The sequence below is a fragment of the Crinia signifera genome, chromosome 6 (assembly GCF_055691185.1).
Source record: "Crinia signifera chromosome 6, ASM5569118v1, whole genome shotgun sequence".
Lineage (NCBI taxonomy): Eukaryota > Metazoa > Chordata > Amphibia > Anura > Myobatrachidae > Crinia > Crinia signifera.
In genome coordinates, this window is record NC_139222.1 from 64,809,946 (window position 1) to 64,832,993 (window position 23,048).

The following is a 23,048-nucleotide window of genomic DNA, read 5'->3' on the forward strand; positions in this document are numbered from 1 at the left end:
CATGATTTTTTTCAGTCTTCCAAACAAGTTTCACCAGTAATGCTACTTCCCTTAATAGTAAAAAGCAGGATTCTTTGTCTGTGTAGATACTGACTGCTTTATTTCTGCACTGCAATATAGATATCACTTTGAAGAAAAACACCATCCAAATCTAATTCTGTTACATCTGCCCCATCTGCAGTGCACATGGTTTTGTCCATTTGAGAAGGAATTTGCCTCTGAGAGTGAACCAGAATAAGGCCCGGAGGCTCTTGCAGGGGTGCCTTGGGTTTGTGGTCCAGAACCTAGTCAAACTATATATGGTCAAAATGATAGGCAAAAGTGGTTGCCAATCATAAAACACATGGACAACCAGAAGCACAACTGTACACCACCATATAACTGATTTGAAGCATGACAGACAGGCACAATTTACTTTTATATTGTTTTCCAAATGTATCAATAAAAAAAGTTTACATTTTTACAATGTGTATTGTTTGTTTGTTATTGTCTTGTGATCCCTAAACTACTAAAGCTGGGTACACACTATGCGATTTTTACTAACGATATTATTAATGATATTATTATACATATTATTTAGTGTGTACCCACTATATCGTCAATGATGCACGCTCCCGCGGGTTGTTTGTGATCCCCCGTCGTATGAACATGCGGTCAAATCTGGCAGCAACTGCATGTGTGGCGGGGGTCATGGTGACATCACTGAACAATACTGTTACCGATATCATTCAGTATTTTAGCCATAGATTGTTCAGTAACGACATCGATGGTGCTGCATATCGTATAGTGTGTACCCAGCTAGATTCTAAATTTGAAGACCATGTGCTCCAATGGGAGGTACTGGACAATGTACATTTCCCCATATATGGAAAAAAAAAATTATATATATATTTTTTTGAAGCACCAAATGCAACTGATACAGAATAAGAAGATACAATCAAATTCAAAAGTGACAAATTATGTGAAATACATCGGACATTGGGGGACCCACTGAGGCTTTAATAGCAGACATCTTCCGGCAGCCTGTGGTAGCAGGCACTGAAGTGAGAAGTTAGACCAGGATGCTGGTGGGGTATGTACTTCGTGCCAGCTAGGAGAGTATTGGAGGGGCCGGAATAGGGTAAGAGAGCAATTATATGAGGGATGGGGGTTATGGAGTAGTAGTGTGCTGTAAAGATCAACAGGTAAGGGGGTGGTGTCAAAGTTTGCTGTGGACCTTGATGGGGCAGGGAGTGCTGTGGTGTTGACATTTAAGGGGCCGAGGAGATGAGAATGCTGTGGAGTGGACCTTGAATGAGAATGGAGTAATGTGCAAGGTATAAAGCTTTTTACAGTGCAGTCACCAATTTATTTAAGTGACTGACAGTATAGCTCTTGTGCTTTAGGCAAGCAACCCAGACTGTAAAGAGGAGCCAGCTGTTGGCTGTCACCTGGCGCATACAGTCATCGACCAGGAGAAAAGAGGCAGGAAAGGGTGATGGCCTTTTTTTTATGTATGTACCCCAAGCCCACAGGAAACGGAGCATAATTTGTTTTACAATCATTTATTGTCATTTTTTTAAACTTTATTTATTTTTATTTTTTTAAACAGTGAGCTGAACAAAAAAGAACATACATAACCCATACTTGCCTACCTGACCCTCTCCATGCGGGAGAAAATGCTCTGCTCCTGGACTTCCCTGGTAATGTATGATTGCCATCACCTGTGGTGAAACACCTTTACCTAGCTCCCCAGAGGTGACGGCCAGGGCTATTTTTCAGAAGGCTCCAGCTAGAACTGAGGTCCCTTATTCTAGTTCACTCTTTCTGACAAAATATTTCTTAGATGGACAAAACCATGTGCACTGCAGGTGAGGCTAGGGTAACCAGCTTTTTGTTGAGAGATTCCCGGACAGTGGCCCGCCCCTTGACACACCCACTGCCCCACCCCCAGCTCCGCCCTTTGACCCGCCTTATGTTGATTTTTTTTAACCTTTGCTTCAATTTCATTCTTGATTTTGCATACCATAATGCCAATTACATCATACACAGTAATACCCATTACACGTTATGCCCCACACCATGATGCCCATTACATGTTACAACATACACTGCAATGCCCATTACACAATATGTCAGGACTGAAAATTTTTTTTGGAAAGGAGGAACAATATAGACAGTGCGCGCCACAGGCACCCACCAAAAAATTTCTACATAATGCTGATTACACGTCACACACCCATTACATAGTGTACAAAATGCCATAGTATACCACATGCCATAATGTCCATTACACGTTATGCCACACAGCGTGATGCCCATTACATGTTACGCCATACACCGCAATGGCCATTACATGATATGCTAGGACTGAAAAAGTTTTTTTGTAAAGAAGGAGTAACACAGACAGTGGGCGCCGTAGGCGCGCGTCAAAAATTTTCAACATAATGCCGACTACACGTCACACACCCATTACATAGTACAAAATGCCATAGTATATTACATGCCATAATTCCCATTACATGTTATGCCACACAGCTTCTGGTGATAAACCATTGTATTTATCATATATGAAGGAGTCTATTTGTTGTTTTTAATTAAATGATGTAAGTACATACTTTATATTTCTTCTAAGAGGCCCAGGGTCGGTGGTGGACTGGTGGTGGAGCCTGGAGGCTGGGTGGCTGACCTGAGCGCTCTATCCTCTCTGGCAGCTGATGGATGGTAAAGCCAGGACTTGGAGCCTAGGAGGGTGGGTGACTGAGGGTGAAGGAGACTGGCTGGGTGGAGGAGCCGCTGCTGACTGAGCTCCTGACTGTCTTAACCTCACCTGGGCCTGCCTGCCTTGCCTTGGTCATTGACGGTCAGAGAGAGAGCGACTAGGCTGGCTGTGTCATCCTGAGGCAGCGCGCCAAATGCGGAGGAGCCGGGAGATTGAAAGAGTTGGAGTCAGACAGTGACACACACACACTATCTGTGTGTGTGTCCATTCAGTCTCCGCCTCCCTCCTCCCAGCGAGCGCCACGGCGGAGTGACGGACAGTCAGTCACTGATAGTGACTGGTCACTCTGCGCCGCGACGCTGCCCCCACCTGCCCTGCATCGTTCCCGCCTCCTTACTGCCTTCAGCAATCATGGCAACCCGCACTCGCCCAGCGCCGCTGCACAGCGTAGCGCTGCAGCGCACCTCAACCATGCTCTCACTTTAAAAACTAGCGGAGGGAGCCGGGCGGCCGGGGCGGGAAGAGAGGGACTCATTCCCGGACTATGTATAGTCCGGGAACGGCACCCGTCCGGACTCCGGACACCCGGTCTAATTACCGGACTGTCCGGAGTAATCCCGGACGGGTGGTAATCCTAGGTGAGGCAGGTGTTACTTGTGCAGAGATAATTAGATTTGGGTGGGGTTTTACACCTGTCTCACCTGCAGTGCACATGGTTTTGTCCATCTAAGGAATATTTTGTCAGAAAGAGTGAACTAGAATAAGGGCCTCAGTTCCTGCTGGAGCCTGCTGAAAAATAGCCCTGGTGACGGCAATCATACATTACCAGGGAAGTCCAGAAACAGAGCATTTTCTCCTGCATGGAGAGGGTCAGGTAGGCAAGTATGACATAACCGAGTAAAACACTGATCGATGGCTGGGTGCAGAATCGCCATCGATGGCAACCATCAATGGCGTCTGCCATAGGCGTGCACAGCACATTTTATTAGGGGGTGCACTGTCAAAGCGGTGTGCCTAGCACCACCTATTGGGCATGTCTAACATCGCCATTGGGTCTAACACCGCCAATCAGGCGTGCACTCACTACAATATAAAACATCTCTCAGTCACACCATTATATCCTGCCTATTTCAGTTTCAGTCTTCTAATTACTCTGTGTAACAGTACATGCAAATAAAGTCAAAATCATATCTGGATGACACAGATATGTAGTGATATGACAATGGTGTAATACAATTAATAATGCAAAACACACATAATTGATTTATGGGAGCTTATTTTAATGGGATACAGGTCTAAAAAACAAAAGTCTTTGGTAAAAGGTATTGCTGGTATTACTAGCAGCAATAAGTGTGGGGGTGGGGCACAGCATTAGGGGGTGCCTGTGCACCCTTAACACTCAATGTGCGCACGCCTAAGGCGTCTGCACCGATGGCCATCCCTAGCAGCAGCAGCAGCAGCCTTGTTATTTTTTCTTTTACTTGCAGTAGCAGCACTGTACTGAGTCTCCTGAGTTAGTACATCTCAGCTGCCACAGGTGGCAGTGCTGAAATGAAAAATGACACTGAAAGTAAAAGAACGACAGTTCACCTTTTTGGGATCGGCGGCTCCCTCAGGGTAGATTTATTATTAGGCAATCAGGGGAATATGCGCTATCCCCGTGCCTTATGGCAGGGGATAGCGTTTCCCCTGATCTATGACACTGGCTGAGCGGGTGTCTAGCGTGCGGCGCTGTGGGGCAGGAGGCATAGCGCAGCTACGATATTTCGTAGTGCGCGCCTGCCTAATTTATGAAGGTCAGCATCGATGACCGTTCCGCCGCCTGCAGCTATCGACTTCGACTGCTGCAGGTGTCGATGCCCTATGCCCACAGCAGGGACAGCGCTGTCCCTGCTACTGGCTCTGAGCTGCGCTGGGGATCTCGTGAGAGTAGCGAGATCCCGCGCATGCGCAGTCAGCTGGCCAAATCGGATGCGTATGACATTGCATCGGGGGCCGTGCATATCAGACCTGGGTTGGAGGTCGGACCTGCATGCATGATCTAACTCGGACCCCCTCCCGTCGGTGGGGAACTGGGGTTACATGCAATACATCACATGTGTAAGGACCGCATGCAATTTATCGCATGCGATCCTTGTGCCCACGCAGCTTGCGCGGGATGGGATGGCCATACACTGCTGCGATACATCGCAGTAGTGTATGGACAGCTTTAGACATACACTCCTACACAATGCATGGTCCCGTGCGAATCATGTCAGAATCAGAGGTCAGACGGGCTGCACATAGGATAAATTGTTTGTGCAGCCGTCATTGGCATGTCACAGGTGCATTTTAGCACCCGCAATGTATTACATCCGACTTCCCTTAAAATCCTCCTGCAGCTTCTCAGGAGGACTTTGACGTGCAATAAAGTGCCAAGTCCGATGTGAGCTTCTGGGGAAGCTCAAGGTAAATCGGGCATGACAGTCGTACTAGTGTATGAGGGGACTTTATAAAGGTGGCAATACGCTGCTCTGACTTATCAGCATCCGATCCCCCTTAAACCTCCCTTCCTCCCTTGAGCAGCGTATGGTCATCCAATCGCCTGCAAGTCCTTCTGCATGTGACAAATCGCATGCGATCCTGCGCCCCGCCGCCGGGAGGCATGGGACCACGGATCGGATGCCAAACACTAGCCTTTACTAGCCTCCAAACAAGCCTTTGATATTTAAGTGCCACATGCATATCCCTCTAAGGCACTTATATAGCTTCCTTTCTGGCAGCGATGGACTGGGCCACCGAATCAGCCCTGGCATTTGTGCAGGCCCGCGACCTTTGTTGCGCACATGTGGCTTGCAGGAGATGGGATTAGCGGCTTGTGATGCCCCCCACTCTCCTGGACCTCAGCGGCGCACAGAGAGACCTGAAAGACCCGATGCGAATCCAGCGACTCTCTCTGTGTGCCGATTGGGAGGCGGAGCCTCCACTTTGCATGAAGAAATCAGCCCACCTGGCCATCGGGCCCTCTGGCACTTGCCAGAAGTGCCTGATGGCCAGTCCGGCCCTGCCTTCTGGACTTGCAACTTGGTGGAACTCCTATGCTATTACTGGTGCCTGTTCTTGTGTTTCCCTCCTACGTCCCTATAGATTGTAAGCTTGCAGCAGGGCTCTCCTAACTCCAAGTCTGTCTGTTGTTACCCAGTTTGTTTTATCACTGTCTACAATTGTAAAGCACAATGGAATCTGCTGCATTATATAAGAAACTGTAAATTAATCAATAAATTCCTTGATTTAAATACACTTATACCATAAAACAAGGTACATTTTTGGTATAGTTATGCATTAGTTTTTTTTATTGGGGTATATTTATTCATTTTACTTAAACATGACTCAAATAATAGATTGAATAATTAGTGTAGATTGGTATTTGTTTTATTCTAGAGCTTGGCTTCGCTATTAGTAGCTCCCAGCCCTGGATATCTGCTAATCAGACGCTGCGCTTCTCTCCGGCCAGATATCAGAGCCCCATGCGTTGTAGAATAAAAATTTCGTTCTGTGGCTTCTCCAGCAAAAAGTACCTGCAAAGGCTGAACGAGACAGAAGAGAAAGATACATCAAGTATTTCAAAATTCATTTTAATTTTGTTTACTTATTAGCAAAAATGAATGTGGTTGTCTTGTGCATAGCATGTTTGGCGTGCTTTGTATAATTGATAAGAATATAGTGTTAGGGCTAAATTTACTAAAGGTTCTAAAAATGCAAAGTGGAGATGTTGTCCATCGCAACCAGAGTCAGGCTATCATTTCTCTGTTGCATCAAAGAAAATAATAAACAGGATCTGATTAATTGCTATGGGCAACATCCCCGGTTCTCACTTTTTTAACCTTTAGTAAATTTACCACTTTATCCTTGGGGTGCTGTGAAAAAAATTCTGATATGCCAGGGCAGACTGATTCAAGAGAGTATGGGAACCCCTAGTATGTGATCCTTGCAAGTCATCATACTGACAGCACTGGAGACTGCTCAGCATTTGGCAATACAACACTATATGGAACTAGTAATCCTGGTTGAAGCTAATGCTTCTAAAGCTAGTCTGCTGCCTTGTGATTGCCTCTGTGTTTGTGCATGTGCGAGAGAGAAAGAGATGTCGTTTCACTCGCTACCAACAGATGGCAGTGTTTCAGAGACAAAATACAGACACTATACCTATATATAATATATAGATGGGGGCGTGGCCTGACGAGCTGTGAAGAGGACGTGCGGGAGAGGAGCTCCTCCGTTACCTCATGCACAGCCTTTGCATGAGGTTCAAAATTACAGGCCCATTGCCCTTTTAAATACTGATGCTAAATTGTACGCTAAACTTATTGCCCAACGCCTCTGCCCTCTATTACCCTCGCTAATTAGTGCTGACCAAGTCGAGTTTGTCCCTGGGAGACAGGCCTCGGACAACACACGAAGAGCTTTTGTCATTATAGAATCTTGTAATGCTGAATGGGTCCCTGTATTAATCCTCTTCCTAGATGCAGAGAAATCTTTTGATAGATTGCGCTGAAAATATCTCTGGTCAATTTTGGAGCGCTTCGGCATCAGGGAAAGGATATTGGATTCCATATTAGCATTATATTCATCCCCTTCTGCTAAAGTGAACGGGTGTTTATCATCTGGGTTGATATCACAAATGGACCCAGGCAGGGCCGGTGCAAGGTTTCTCTGCACCCTAGGCAAACTGTTAGCCCAACGCCCCCCCCCCCCTTCCCCCACCACCAAAATGTGGTCACGCCAGGCTATTATAGCATGTCCTGTTCCCAATGTTTAAAGGGCAAAATGAACCCTGCCCCTTTAGCAGTGCCCTGCTAAAAAAGCCTGCCCATGCTGTCATCATGTGTGCATCCAGCATCTTGGTTAATTAGTATGCGTGGTTGGCTAGGGAAGGGGGGGCTCCGATTATTTTGGGGGGGAGATTCTGTGATGCCCTAGGTCTGTAGATTATATAGCAATATTTAGAAGATATTCTGTTGTTACAGTGCAAAGACCAGGTTTTATATCGCCAATGAAATCCATTTTATCAAAGTTAATCCTATATTACAAACATTTAAATATATTTACTGTTGAACAAGATTCTATGGAACTAGGAAATCACTTGAATGTAATAGAATATGTTCTAGTCACTTAATGCAGACTACTCAGTGTCTTGTAGGAAAATCTCCACTTTATGGCTAATAAGAACGCTGGACACACATGGGCCCTTATTCTGGTTGGTGCGGTCAGAGCCGCACACGGGGCTCCGACCGCACAAACCAAGGGCCGCCCACCCGACGGATCGCCACGGCCGTCCGTACACGGACGGCTGGCGATCCGCACAAAAATGGTGGAGGCTACGCCTCCACCATGGTGGGAGCTGCCCCCTGCCTTCGATGGTCGACGACCATCGAAGGCAGGCCCGCACGCCGCGGCAGCTCCCGCAAGCTCAGACCACACGGACAATCGTCCGTGTGGGAGCTTGAAAGGGGGCTGAAAGCTGACATCCGGCGACGTCAGCTTTCCGCCCCCATGTCATGGTAATGAGGGCGTCATGCCCTCATTACCATGCATACGCCCCGCGTTTGCATGGGAACGCCCATGAAACGCGGGGCGTACACATAGGGTAATGAGGGGCTGAAGCCCCTCACGCCCCTATACGCCCCCTTTGCGGCGGACGAAATCCGTCTGCGGCGAAGGGGGCTGCACATGCGCAGAATGACCTCTGCGCATGTGCAGAACAAAAACATCGGCGGTACGGCCGCACGCGGGCCGTACCGAGCCGAGTAGAATAAGGGCCAGTAGCTGCTGGGAGAGGACTGACAGGCACTGATTTGTACTGTAGCTTATGAGACATACACTGACCAGTGCTAGTGCAAAACTGCATGGCTCCAGACTCTGTGGTACTACACGTGCCAGCATGCAGCAAGCGGTCTCTACCTGTGTTACAGCAGGCAGGGGAGCAGCGGAGAGCTGTCACACACTGGCTCACCCTCCGTCCTGTGAGTGGCCCTGGCGCTGCGATGATGTCACGGTGCGCGCAGTTCAGACTTGGGATAAAGCAGCGTGAAACGCTCCGGGCGGCAGCGATCGCAGTGAGAGGAGAGGCGACTGCCTCAGAAACACAGCGCTCCCTGTCACTGCAGCACCACTGCTACTAGTCCCTTACCACTGTCAACAACCCCTTACCCACTGATACTAGCCCCTTACTACTGCCTAGAGCCCTGGGGAGGGGCAATGAATGCTACCCTGTCCTGCTAGAGCGCTAGGGACTTTCTTCACTGATGGTAGTGGCCCGGTCGGCTGGAATGGTTAATTGGCGGGCGGCTGTATCTGTCTTGGTCCGCATTGCTTCAAAAGAGCTCAGCATGGTGCCGCCCTCTAGTGGCCGGCGCCCTAGGCAAATGCCGTAAGCTGCCTAGTGGTGGCGCCGGCCCTAGACCCAGGCCATAGTTGCCTACCCTCCTGCATTCTGCAGAAGACTCCATGAAATAGCAGCAATCTCCCTCTCTCCCTCATTAGTCTAGCAATCTCCCTCATTTCACCTAGCCCATATTACACTGTTACATTTTTGGGGAAAAAAAGAAAGAGAGATAGATACAAGTATAGTATCTCTTACTAACTGCTTTGGGGCTCATCTACATTTGGATGTAAGTCATTTTAACCCCTTCCTGACAGAGCCAGTTTTTGCGTTCCTGACAGAGCCATTTTTTTCCAAATCTGACATGTTTCACTTAAGTGGGGATAACTTTTTTTTGCTTTTACTTATCCCAGTGATTTTGAGATTGTTTTCTCGTGACACATTGTACTTCAAGTTAGTGGTAAATTTGGGTCGATACAGTCTGTGTTTTTTTGTGAAAAATACCAAAATGTCGTGAAAAAATGGAAAATTTTGCAATTTGCAAAATGTCACATTTTCTGCTTGTGAGACAAATAAACATACCATTAAAAATAGTTAATAACTAACAAAGACCATATGTCTACTTTATGTTGCAATCATTATTTCAACCTCCTTTTCATTTTTTTGGACACTAGGAGGCTTCAAATATGAATAGCAAATTCTCAAATTTTCAAGAAAATTTCAAACACTGATTTTTTTAGGGACCAGTTCAGTTCTGATGTGACTTTGAGGGACTTGTATGTGAGACACCCCCATAAATGATGCCATTTCAAAAACTGCACCCCTCACAGTATTCAAAACAGCATTTTGGAAGTTTGTTAACCCTTTAGGTGTTTCACAGGAATTAAAACAAAGTGTAGGTGAAATTTCAAAATTTCTTTTTTTTTGCAGAGTTTCAATTTTAATACGTTTTTCTAACGAACACAGTCGATTTTACTAGAGAAATGTGACTAAAAATTGATTCCCCCAATTCTTTTGTTTTCATAAATATCCTATATGTGGCCCTAGTGTGCACGTTGACCAAACCACAGGCTTCATAATAGAAGGAGCACCTACTTGATTTTGGAGCCTCCTTTTTATGAGATTTTTTTTAGGCACCATGTAGGTTTCTAGGCACCATAAGTGCTAAAAGTTAGGAACCTCCCCCACAAGTCACCCCATTTTGCAAACTACACCCTTCAGGGAATTCATTTAGGGGTATAGTGTACATTTCAAACCCCCAGGGGTTTCACCAATTTTGATACAACTGGGCTGTGAAAATGAAAAAATAAAATTTTTCATTTTCACAGCTCAGTTGTATCAAAATTGGTGAAACCCCTGGGGGTTTGAAATGTACACTATACCCCCTGATGAATTCCCTGAAGGGTGTAGTTTGCAAAATGGGGTCACTTGTGGGGGGGTTCCACTGTATGGGTGCTTCAGGGGTCATTCAACCAGAATCTGTGCTGCAAAATCCAAAAATCACTCCTTCCCTTCTGAGTCCTGCCATGCACCCAACTGGTATTTTTTGGTCACATGTGAGGCATTGCCATACTCGGGAGAAATTGGGGCACAGATTTTGGGGTGCTTTGTCTCCTTCATTCCTTGTGAAAATGAAAAATTTTAAGCCAGATCTGCATTTTTGTGTAAAAAAATGTAATTTTTTACACAAAAATGCAGTTCTGGCTCAAAATTTTTCATTTTCGCAAGGAATGAAGGAGACAAAGCACCCCAAAATCTGTGCCTCAATTTCTCCCGAGTATGGCAATGCCTCACATGTGACCAAAAAATACCAGTTGGGTGCATGGCAGGACTCAGAAGGGAAGGAGTGATTTTTGGTGGTGGAATGAATGGTGGGTGCTATGTCGCATTAGCAAGACCCCCGAAGCACCAATACAGTGGAACCCCCCCACATGTGACCCCATTTTGGTCACCAGCTTTGGGAGGGGGGCTGGCGCTGCGGCTGGTGGGGGGTTGGGAGGGGTGCTGGCGCTGCGGCTGCCGGGTGGGTGGGAGGGAGGGGGGCTGCCGGGTGGGAGGGGGGGGGGGGGCTGGCGATCGGTGGTGATCGGTGCTGTACTTAACAGCACCGGTCACCACCGATCACTGTGTTACCGAGCGGCTTAGCCGCCGGTAACACAGAAAACGCTGCAATTGGCTGTTCACATTTGAACAGCCAATCGCAGCGATCGCCGCAAGGGGGGATGTCTGCTGTCAGGGACAGCAGACATCTCCAAACTGTCACTGCGTCTATAGACGCGGTGACAGTTTATAAAACCATGACGTATATATACGTCTTCGGTCGGGAAGTACCTCCCGACCATGACGTATATATACGTCATATGTCGGGAATATCTGTCTGGAAGCGCATATATATATATATATATATATATATATATATATATATATATATACATACATACATATACATACATATATATATATATATATATATATATATATATACATATATATACACATATATATGTACACATATATATACACATATATATATGTGTATATATATATATATATACATATATATGTGTGTATATATATATATACATATATACACATACATATATGTGTATATATATATATACACATACACACACATATATATATATATATATATATATATTTATATATATATATATATATTTCACTGCTGCAACACATTTTATTATTTGCTGCTGCTGCTGCAGCTTGCGGGGGGGGGTGGGAGGGGGGAAGCGCTGCGTGCGCTGGGGGAGCCGGGTGAGCCTGCTGTTCCGGGCGGCGGAGCTGCCGGGTGAGTGCCGGTGGGTGGGAGGGGGGTGCTGCCGCTCGGTGGTGATCGGTGCTGCACCGATCACCACCGTTTTCTGTGTTACCGAGCGGCTTAGCCGCCGGTAACACAGGAAACGCTGTGATTGGCTGTTCAGATTTGAACAGCCAATCACAGCGATCGCCGACCGGGGGGGGCACCCCTGCCCCCCCTGGGCGGCGAGGGGGGATGTCTGCTGTCAGGGACAGCAGACATCTCGTAACTGTCACCGCGTCTATAGACGCAGTGACAGTTAGAAGCCATGACGTACATGTACGTCAAATGTCGGGAAGTACTTCCCGACCATGACGTACATGTACGTCAAATGTCGGGAAGGGGTTAAAAGATTCCTCTCAGATGTAGCAGTACACACCCATGCGTCTAGATGCCACGTTCACAATCTCTCCATATACAGTATGGAGCTAGACACACCCTAATGGGGCGCTGTGCAAAATACTACTACCAACTATAATCTCCCTGAAACTAGTTATCAAAAGTAGGCAAGTATGACCCAGGCAATGTTGTCCTCTCTCCCCACTTGTATTTGCATTAGCTATAGAGCCCCTGGCAGAGAGTATCCAATCCTCTGCTGAGATATTAGGACCTGTAATAGGCGGAATTTCTCTCAAAATAAGCCTTTTTCGCTAATGATGTTCTGTTGTATTATGCAGCTGGCTTTATCTTTACCTTACTTACATTCTATTTTAGAGGACTACTCCAGGATCTCTTACTATAAGTTGAATACCTCCAAAACACGCTTTACCTTTTAATTTTTCAAGTGACGATGTTAAAGCTGTGAAAGACACCTATAAATATTCATGGCAAACTAAATATTTAGGAGTATAGTTGGTAAATGATAGCGGCCTCTTGCAATGTAACTATATCCCCTTATTGCGGACATTTGAGACATTAACTAAAGAGTGGTTCCTACACAAAGTCTCCTGGTTAGACCAAGTGGCTGCAGCTAACAGGATTTTACTCCCCAAACTTATGTTTCTTTTTCGTACGATCCCTTGATCTATTCCTCTACACCAAATGAAACAAAATTCTCTCTCACTATATATGGAAAGGAGCCAGACCTACAATATCTAGAAATGTCCTTATCCTTCCTAAATGTGAGGAAACCGCTGTAAAAGCCAATAGCTAAGAAACGCGTCAAGAGGCCTGGGCAATTTCTCCTCTCCTCTGGGAACCCTATCCTATTGTATCTATGCGCAAGAGTACATATACACATAGATATTCATTGTTTACACTTTGGTCCAAATCAGCAATTTTCCAGATTGCTATTGGGAGCAGCCTATTTCCATAATCATCCATTTGCCTTAATAGGCAGAGAGTAATATAATATAACTTACTATAATCTAATTTGCGCCTGATTTCCCCCCCCCCCCTTTTTGTTAACATAAAATATGGCCTTCTACATCAAAATACTGATGTAGACAATGTTGTGTTATTGGTACCCTATATCACATTTTTTTGGTCCTGCCCGATGTGACAGTCTCTATGGTCTATTGTATTTGCACTTATTAATAGTGTTGATGGAAGATGTCTCTGTGGATCCTGTACTAGCCATTTTTAACTACCACCCCAGGTTGCTAGCCGTGGGTGATGCCTATCTGCTAGGTCATATCCTGATTTCCACGAAGGCAGCTATCGCTCAAGTCTGCATCGCTTCCTAGCCTTTCTATTATTATTTAAGGGATTCATAAACATTACATATATGAGACTCAAGGACGTGCGGTGAGGTAAATGGCTGAGGAGTCCCTGGCAAATACAAGAGCCAGATTTGCACACAATATATGAGCCCAGGGGTACATGCTGGCATTATACACATGTGCAGCAGTATATACTGCTGGAGATTCACTGAGTTTTAATAAGAGATGTGCAGAAAAGGTAGCCAGGTGAGGCACGGCCTCACCTGCCATAGACTTTTTACTATAAAAATAGTTTTGACTATAAAAAATATTTAGAATCATAAAAATAATATATTTTATATATATTCTTCGTATTTTTTACATACTTTATATATTCAAAACTCCATCATATACGTTAGTATGACAGGAAAGGCTGTGCCTAACCTGCCTCACCCCACCGCATGCCACTGATGAGACTTATGATTGTACTTATCCCACTTCGGCCTCGTCGCCACTCATGAAATGGTTTAAGTGGGGTGAATTAATGGATAAATGGGGACATTCCCTCCTTGGTACTGCACCTAGTGAGTTTTCTCTAACTTTATAATTTTGTCTCTTGATTTCTCCTTTTGTTTTCATGGCATGCGCCTGGCTCATCCTTCCCTTTCTATACTTCTCTTCTCCTTGCTCTCATTTCCTTCTGCCTATCTCCTTCCTTTTGTCAAGGAGGTATTCCCTTTTCTATGTTTCAGTCTCATACTCAGCAAATGGTCACAATGCAGTAGTTTAGGTGATCAATGTTTTGATAATATTTATTCATCTTCAGGATAATGTTATCCTGAAGAAAAATAAATATATTCGAAGCGTTGATCACCTAAATTACTGCATCGTGACCAGTTTTATTATTTGCTGTGCTGTATGAGAATTGCTATATACGTGTTCCTGACTGGGTCCATTAAAGAAAGCACCAGCTAAGGCTGCTTATACAACGTGAGTGCTTCTACACACAGATATATATATGTATATATATATATATATATATAAAGAGAGAGAGGGTTATCATCTGCCCAGTTGTGCCCAGGATAAGGAATGTCATAATATAAGGTATGAACATGCCCAGTAATGCATGGTCCCAGTTCCTTTATGTTCAATGTAACATAACATAGAATTGTTTTTATTTGCTTTCTATGTAAGAACAGTTGTTTTCCTTTGGTCTCAAAATCTACATTACAAACTCATTTTATTGGCTATTGTTTCTCCATGTACATTACCTGTGGAGCATCTTTGTCTGTAGGCAGTGGCTCTGCTAGAATATCAATATCCTCCCCTGAGCTGCCCACTGCCACATGGCTGTAAGAGCCAACGGTATAAGGCTGGCTGTACCACTGTGAGCGCAGGATGCTGATTGGAGGGGGAAGGTTAGGGTTCCCTGTATGGAAGAAGAGAAATATCGCCATTTTTATCAATAACTTATTTTACAGTGCTGTTGAACCATACCTCCCAACTGTCCCACTTATTGTGGGAATGTCGCGATTTTTTGGGACGTTCCTGCGTCCCTCCGGTGGCCGGCAGTGTCCCGCGGTGGGGGATGGGGGCAGTTGGGAGTCCCCCCTGTCACCCTGAATAGATCCTGTGTGCCACTGCTGGGATGTGTAGTTTCACAACAGCTGGACGGCCACAGTTTGGACATGCCTGGTCTCATTTGACATACCTTAGGTCGACACTACCAAAAGGTCGACCCAAGCTTATGGTCGACATAGGGAAGGTCAACAGGTTGACATGAGTTTTTCATGATTACAAAAAAAAAAAGATGTTTTTTTCATTCTTTACTATCCAAGTGGGAATATATTAGTGTAGCGGAGGGAGGCACTGTGCCTGAAGCATGGCAAGTGAAGCGGTACATATATATATATATATATATATATATATATATATATATATATATATATATATATACGGTGTCCATATCGACGTACGATTACATAGACACCAAAAAATCATGAAAAACTCATATTGTCCTTTTGACCGTCGACCTTCCCTATGTCGAATATAAGCTTTTGTCCACCTTTTGGCAGTGTAGACCTAAGGTATGTTGACACTTTTTTCAGTGTCGACCTATTCACTGTCGACCATTATTCCTTGTGACCTAGTGACTGTTGACATAGACATTGTCAATAATCTATAGCGTATCCACTTTTACACTAATCTGCACTGTTCAGCAGAGGATTCTGTCACCTAGTGTGGAGGGGTAAGGGGACGTTTTATTTAGGAGGGGCGTACACTCTACGACTCGGTATTCGGTAAGCCAAGTCAACCAGAATCAGGCCCAGTGTGTATAGTGCTTAAGGTGGACGAACAGCCAGGTAACCAGAGGTACAGGCAAAATATGGTGATAACAGGCAAAGGAGTCAAGTCAAGATGAGTCGGAACTAGTAATCAGACAATATCGGTCACTAAAGGCATCAGCACGGAGAGATGACCTATCAGAATAAGGCTTATATAGTCTTCAGAGTTGTTGACATCCTGATGTCAAAGGTCACCAGAAAGAATCTTTAGCTCATGCTGTATGCCCACTCCTCAAGAGACCCCTGAACAGGGAATGGTGGCCCAACACAAAGAAAAAAGCTGGAGAGATCAAAATGATAGGCAGAGGAAGGACAGAGGATATGACAAGAGGCAGGACACCTCCTAAATTCATTACCTGTGAACTGTCTCAGAAGAGCAGTCATTGTGGTGAGGACTTCTTCATCTGACAATGTCTCCATAAATTTAGACTCCTCTCCGGCTATGAATGCACACAGCACATGGCCAGGCCTGGACACAGAAGGCATGGTAGGAAGAAAAACAGAACGTTACAGATATTAACTCACCCATGCAAGGTAATTAACTTACTTAGGTAACAGGTTTATATTAGTCAGTGAAATAGCATAAACTCAAGCAATAAAATGAACTTAAGTAAATTGTCCAACAAGTGGTGTCTGACTTACTGTTCTGGTGGCGCAAGGACCACAAATCCAGACAGTTTTTTCACCCAGTTTTGCCTCAGGTCCTTCTGGGTCTCAGTAAGGGAATCCCCTTCCCACGCCAGCATGATACTCGTGCAGTTTGGGTCCCAGAAGGGTTTTTCAAATTCCAGCAGAATCTTATTAACGGCTCCAAATCCTAAATTCTTAATTGCTTTAATTTTACTTGGTGGCAGAGAAGGACTCAGGAAATCCGTGACTCGCTTCTTCAGGAATCCTGTAACAAGACAAACATCTAGTCTGGCTGGTGCAAATACTACAGAAGCCTATGGGCTTCTTACCTCAGCGCTGTGTGAGGGATCCGTCCCAGCATGCCCCGCGGCCAGACCCAGTGATCTGCACATGTGCAGAAGGACTCTCGGGTCTCATACCTGGAAGTCCAGCGCCAGAGCAGCATAGCAAGGTACAGCTCTTATCCTAAGAGCTGTCCCTTACGTTATTAATCACATATGTTAGAGCGTATGCGATTATTAAGAATGCGAAGGCTGGTGATGTGCGGTGATGTAGAGTGGCGGATGTTAGAATATACCGCCCTGTGTTATTTAATAAACTGGCCACACCTCCATTAAGAGGAAAAAACAGGCCCTCCAGCCATAGGTCTTGCCTACTAATTTCGGATGTGCAAATTGCTTTGATCATGCTAATGCATGAATCCACCAGTGTATGCCAAACATCCATACATCCACATGTAGATCACCATGCCCCCACTGTTTCACCACTCATACCTTCAACTGCCAACATTGTATCTGGACTTGCAAAAGATCTGTTTGAAACAGGTGTCCCACCTGCATGCCTAGCTCTGCATGCAGGTGTCTGCATGCTATGGAAGTTGGCTTAAGCCCCATACACACTAGGCAATATTGTTAACAATATCACTCAGAATCAGGTTCTAAGTCAGCAATCCATAGCTTTTTAGGTAGGTGAATGAGAAAGGTGTTTGATTACTTATAAACAGCAAATATCACACACATTACTGTTACCTATGGGACCATAATGTTACCTAAAGGAACAGTGACAATGACGTGATCAGCCACAAAGGTGTTTCCATCCTCACACTGCACCTGTACAGGATACACATGAGAGTCGCTGCCTTGGTAGGATCCATTCCAGTGGATGTTCTTCACTGCATGGTTCAGTAACACAGTGTCATTGGGTAGCTGTGCTTTAATGTGGTCCACAAGGCTTGAAAAACCCCTAAAAGTATGAAAAAACCCTGTAAGACAAATGCGGGACAAGGCACGTGTATAGCCACAAGTAATGCAAACACGGTGGTGGGAAAGATGCTGAAACAAATGGGAGGAGGCTGACCGACACAGGGGAGATCAGACAATGGCTGGAAATTGAGAGTCACAGGGGAAAAGGAAGATACATTGATTCAGACCCATTCTCAGGGCTGCCAATTATTAAACAACCTCACATGCGCTCGGTACACAGTGCGGATGCATGGGATCCCTCTGTGAATAATGCCAGCAACTGCGCCATTCGCAAGATGATTGACAGCCGGTGGCCATTTCTGAGCAGCAACCTGGTGTTTTCGGGGAGTGCCCCGGAAAACTCAGCCAGCTCCCGGCCATCGGGAGAGAGGGCCGCTGACATCATCAGCGTTCTCCATCTCCCCATGACCATGCTTGCTTTGCGGCTGCAGAAATGAGTAAATCCATGCAATGGTGAGGGATTGAGAAAAGGATTTCCCGTTATTGTGCATGGCCACAAATGCATTTGGTGGGGAGCCACTCTGGCAGGGTGTCGTTTACGCGGTCACTGGGATTCGAATATTTGCAGGCCGACGATGAGGTCTGAATTATTATATTTTTTTCATTTTACTTACTTGGGAAAGGTACAATCCAGCCCTGGAAGTGTTTTATACTCCCCTAAGGGACAAAGTGCCACATGGTCCATACTATGGGTTCCTATGACGCTGCACTCCATATCGAGCATCCCCTTCAAAAAAGCCATATTAATGCCAACTGATGCTTTATCCCAATCCTGTGAGCTGCGGGCAATCTCTTGTTGTATGAAACCCCCCACGCTGGCATCTGGATCACAATCGATTTCTGAGACATTTCGTGCTTTCTCCAGCCAGGATGAGTATAAATCCCTGATGCTGACGAACACTTCTTGGCTAATCTGTTTTCCAGAGCTACTGTAGATAACTGGGATGTAGGACGGGTGGCCTCCCAATTCTACTTTCTGGTTCTCCTCAAGCAAAGCATCAGGGCTTAAAAGGCCAAACTCGGCTGCCAGCTGGAAGACGGGATTTCCCGGAGATGGTCCATGGATCCACTGTGCACCAACCTCAGCCAGGCCCTTTGCTGAGATACAAAATGATGCCTTAACATTGTACTGCTAAACAAAACTATACTTATTGTATTCCGCAACCCAACACGATCACAAAACTTGTATCAACAGGTCGGCCAAGGAAAGAATATGCCCAAATATAATACACTCGTGTTACTATCATTAGTAGTAAGGAATGTTTCTTAAATAATAACATAGCTCCTACAGTGCAAATTATATTTTGCTTGTCCATGTGCTCTTTTTCTATGAATATTTTGAGAAACACACTTGAATTTTGCATAAAAAATGACTAAGGTGCTTGGTTGCACCGAAACGGCCGTCGTGCCATGACCTTAATGGAGATGTACCGGTTTTCATCTATGCTGCTAAGTATTTTTTGATTGCACTTTACTAGCATTTACCGGATCTCTTTTTGTATACCTTTGTGTACATTGTCACTCTCGCACTTTAATAATATGCCATAAAATTCTTTTTTGCATTTATCTGATGCTGCTGGCTACCAGTTTGTAAGTCTACAAATCCAACATATCTGTGCCGGGCACTCAGGAGTTGAATCGAGTATGTGTGTGCAGCTTATCCTTCATCTCTCTCTCTCTCTCTCTCTCTCTCTCTCTCTCTCTCTATATATATATTTGTTGCTTGTGTTTCAACGGTGGGAACCCATCAATGGAATAATTATTCAACATTAGTAAAAGACCATTAATGATTTTGAATCCGTGATGATCGATGGCCATCACTACACCATTCTCGCTTTGGCACCTTATTCAGCTGTGTACCGGCATAATGGTCCGGCCAGCTGTGTCTATAATGTTATAATCACTGCTGCTAATAGTCCATTTATGCTACCACAGAAATCTCGTCACACCATACCAATAATTCTACACCCACCTCCCCCCCCCCTCATTTACCCAATCTCAGTTCTCATCTCCCACCTGTGTATCTTGCATATATACATTTGCATTATTATAAATTGCCGCAAGACAATGGGGGACACTCTACAACCCAGCTCTTATGTATGTGGGGAAAGAGAAGAATGTCCTTTTGCTAGGTGCACCTCAAAGATAAGACTTAAAATATAACTTTTAATATTTTATTAGTAAAAGGCTGCGAAAATTTAAAACCATATAACAGACAAGGGTGGGTACATACACATATAAAAATGGGGTGGCAGGCAGGTGTTTTGCTGACAGTATACGTTTGTTGAAGCTCTGTGAGATAGCGGTGTGTGGGGTTAACACAATATCACCAGTATGACCCTGTTAGGCGGAGAGTAGTATAATTCCGCTAGCAGGGTCTGGATAGGTGCCCCTCTCGTGAGTGACTCACTCTACTTTTTACATAGTATGATGTGCTACATAACATGTAATATAGACCTGCTGCATGTGCTGTATTGGTGCTCACAGACCGTGCTGCAGCTATAATATCACAAATTTCCGACAGTGTGTCTACTCCGTGAAATATCGAAGAGACCTCGACACTGGTGAAATAATATACAGACCCAGCAGGTATTGACAAAGAGTGGTATCACTGGGGTTAATTAAACATCCAGTGTATACTGCAGGGGCATATAAGCCTCCAGGCAGATACCACTTTGTATGGAAATGTAGAGACCCAGTATGCGGTATCTCTACTGGTAGCACATCAGTGGGTAGGAGCCCTAATAAGGGCTATAGAGTCACCACACCGCTAAGACATAAATCAAAATGCATTAATATGAAAAATAATAAATCAGCTAAACAGGACTGCCTGCGCACCGCTAGCCGGCACGCGCTTCGCAGTTAAGCTTCCTCAGGGCCCTGAGGAAGCTTAACTGCGAAGCGCGTGCCGGCTAGCGGTGCGCAGGCAGTCCTGTTTAGCTGATTTATTATTTTTCATATTAATGCATTTTGATTTATGTCTTAGTGGTGTGGTGACTCTATAGCCCTTATTAGGGCTCCTACCCACTGATGTGCTACCAGTAGAGATACCGCATACTGGGTCTCTACATTTCCATACAAAGTGGTATCTGCCTGGAGGCTTATATGCCCCTGCAGTATACACTGGATGTTTAATTAACCCCAGTGATACCACTCTTTGTCAATACCTGCTGGGTCTGTATATTATTTCACCAGTGTCGAGGTCTCTTCGATATTTCACGGAGTAGACACACTGTCGGAAATTTGTGATATTATAGCTGCAGCACGGTCTGTGAGCACCAATACAGCACATGCAGCAGGTCTATATTACATGTTATGTAGCACATCATACTATGTAAAAAGTAGAGTGAGTCACTCACGAGAGGGGCACCTATCCAGACCCTGCTAGCGGAATTATACTACTCTCCGCCTAACAGGGTCATACTGGTGATATTGTGTTAACCCCACACACCGCTATCTCACAGAGCTTCAACAAACGTATACTGTCAGCAAAACACCTGCCTGCCACCCCATTTTTATATGTGTATGTACCCACCCTTGTCTGTTATATGGTTTTAAATTTTCGCAGCCTTTTACTAATAAAATATTAAAAGTTATATTTTAAGTCTTATCTTTGAGGTGCACCTAGCAAAAGGACATTCTTCTCTTTCCCCACATGTCTATACTCTTGTCCTGAGGTAGCACACCCCTACTCGTATATACTCAAGATTGTTACACAGGGGTCCTCGTTATTTTTGAGTCTTGTGCGATCATCCTCCAACCCTTCCCCTTCCAGCTCTTATGTATGCCTTTCACATCGCACAAACATCCTGGGTCTGAGTCGCTCCCGGGACTGACTCATGTCCAAATCCTGGGTGCAAAGGGTAACACATTCATTTTTGTAGAATAACATATAGTATACAGTAATTTCACTGTATAGCCTAATAGTACTGTAGGTACTTATGTAGTATCTGGACGCCCGATTATCGCATCGCATCCGACCAAATCGCATGCGATGCAATGGACCCGATTTTCCATAGGATTCTATGGGAAAAAGGGTCCTTTTCATTTCCCCACTATCCAACTACGCATGGAGTTGGATATAAACATGTGGCGAGCGTAGCTCGGTGGCTCGCTACGCTCGCCACAGGTTTATATCCAACTCCATGCGTAGTTGGATAGTGGGGAAATGAAAAAGACCCTTTTTCCCATAGAATCCTATGTTAAAATGGACTCAGTCCATTTTAACATTGAATCCTATGGAAAAATCGGGTCCATCGCATCGCATGCGATGGACCCGATTTTTTAATCGGGCGTCCAGATACTACATAAGTACCGTACTGTATTACCAAATTATTTGATCCCTGGCTGTTATTGCAATTTACAACAAGACAATAGGAACCTATGGCCGCTCTGCACCTCATGCAATCACTTTATGTGGCAGAATTCATATATATCCTGTAGCCGCGTTGCATGCATAGCCTAATTGTAATGTATTACCGAATTTCTGTGTCCGGATACGGCCTCCTGTCCTCCCAGTAGCCTCCAGGATCTTTACGTTTTGGAAGCCATGTTTGTGCAGCTTCTCAGCAGCTGTGAGTCCAGAGATACCAGATCCAATGATCAGTACGACAGGACCCCCAGAATCCATGGACTCAGGTTTTGCAGATACCACAGAGGGATAGTTCGAAGTCTGAACTATAGAGACCATGAGGATGAGGAGAAATCGGGCCCAAGAACTGTCCCGGTGTATTTGCATGTTGTCTACTTTTCTTCTTCTAGAAACACAGTAGATACGACCAAAATACAAAGCAAGAGCCTCTTGTAAGCTATTTTCCATTAGCTTTAGCCCAACCCAATGAATAGAAGCCAAATATATGTGTGCAAACACTGACACAGTGCAAAGTCTTGCAGATGTGCTATGTTAGACAAAACAAATAGCTAAAAAAATTGTGCAATTGTTCCAGATACATTAACACTACATGGATAGATTTATAATGCTGGTGCTGTGTCCACAAGTTACATATTAATAAACAGTGGCGCTGGAACGTTTTTAGGTTGGGGGGGGCAAGATATAATCTAATTTTTGCACCCCCTAAATTGCTATATGTTACCCCCTGATAGTTAATGAAATATGTTTTCATCAATAGTAATAGAGTAACAGAAAAACACTATAGTTTTATTAGTAACAAAATAACATTTGTCCAGCACATGTCCCCACATCCCTCATATGTCCAGCACATGCCCCCACATCCCTCATATGTCCAGCACATGCCCCCACATCCCTCATATGTCCAGCACATGTCCCTATA

The 23,048-nt window shown here is 44.9% G+C and overlaps 1 protein-coding gene across 1 annotated transcript; it reads right to left on the minus strand.

Annotated features, from left to right (window-relative positions):
- Positions 1-3,960: 3,960 nt before the first annotated feature.
- LOC146007660 (peroxisomal N(1)-acetyl-spermine/spermidine oxidase-like) lies at positions 3,961-22,591 on the minus strand. The gene is made up of 7 exons (XM_083146157.1): positions 22,237-22,591; positions 18,372-18,855; positions 17,544-17,737; positions 16,508-16,760; positions 16,222-16,334; positions 14,792-14,949; positions 3,961-6,267 (listed from the first exon to the last, which is right to left on the minus strand). The coding sequence occupies exons 1-7, from the start codon at positions 22,574-22,576 to the stop codon at positions 6,118-6,120; spliced, it is 1,692 nt and encodes a 563-aa protein (XP_083002283.1). The 5' UTR covers positions 22,577-22,591; the 3' UTR covers positions 3,961-6,117.
- Between the last annotated feature and the right edge of the window lie 457 nt (positions 22,592-23,048).

Excerpts from the sequence above, each read along its gene's own strand:
- LOC146007660 (XM_083146157.1), bottom strand. The coding sequence starts at position 22,576 with ATGGAAAATAGCTTACAAGAGGCTCTTGCTTTGTATTTTGGTCGTATC. Across the intron at positions 18,856-22,236 it reads TATCCGGACACAGAAATTCG|CAAAGGGCCTGGCTGAGGTT; the intron begins GTAATACATTAC and ends TTTGTATCTCAG. Across the intron at positions 14,950-16,221 it reads TCTTCTGAGACAGTTCACAG|GGAACCCTAACCTTCCCCCT; the intron begins GTAATGAATTTA and ends TCTTCCATACAG.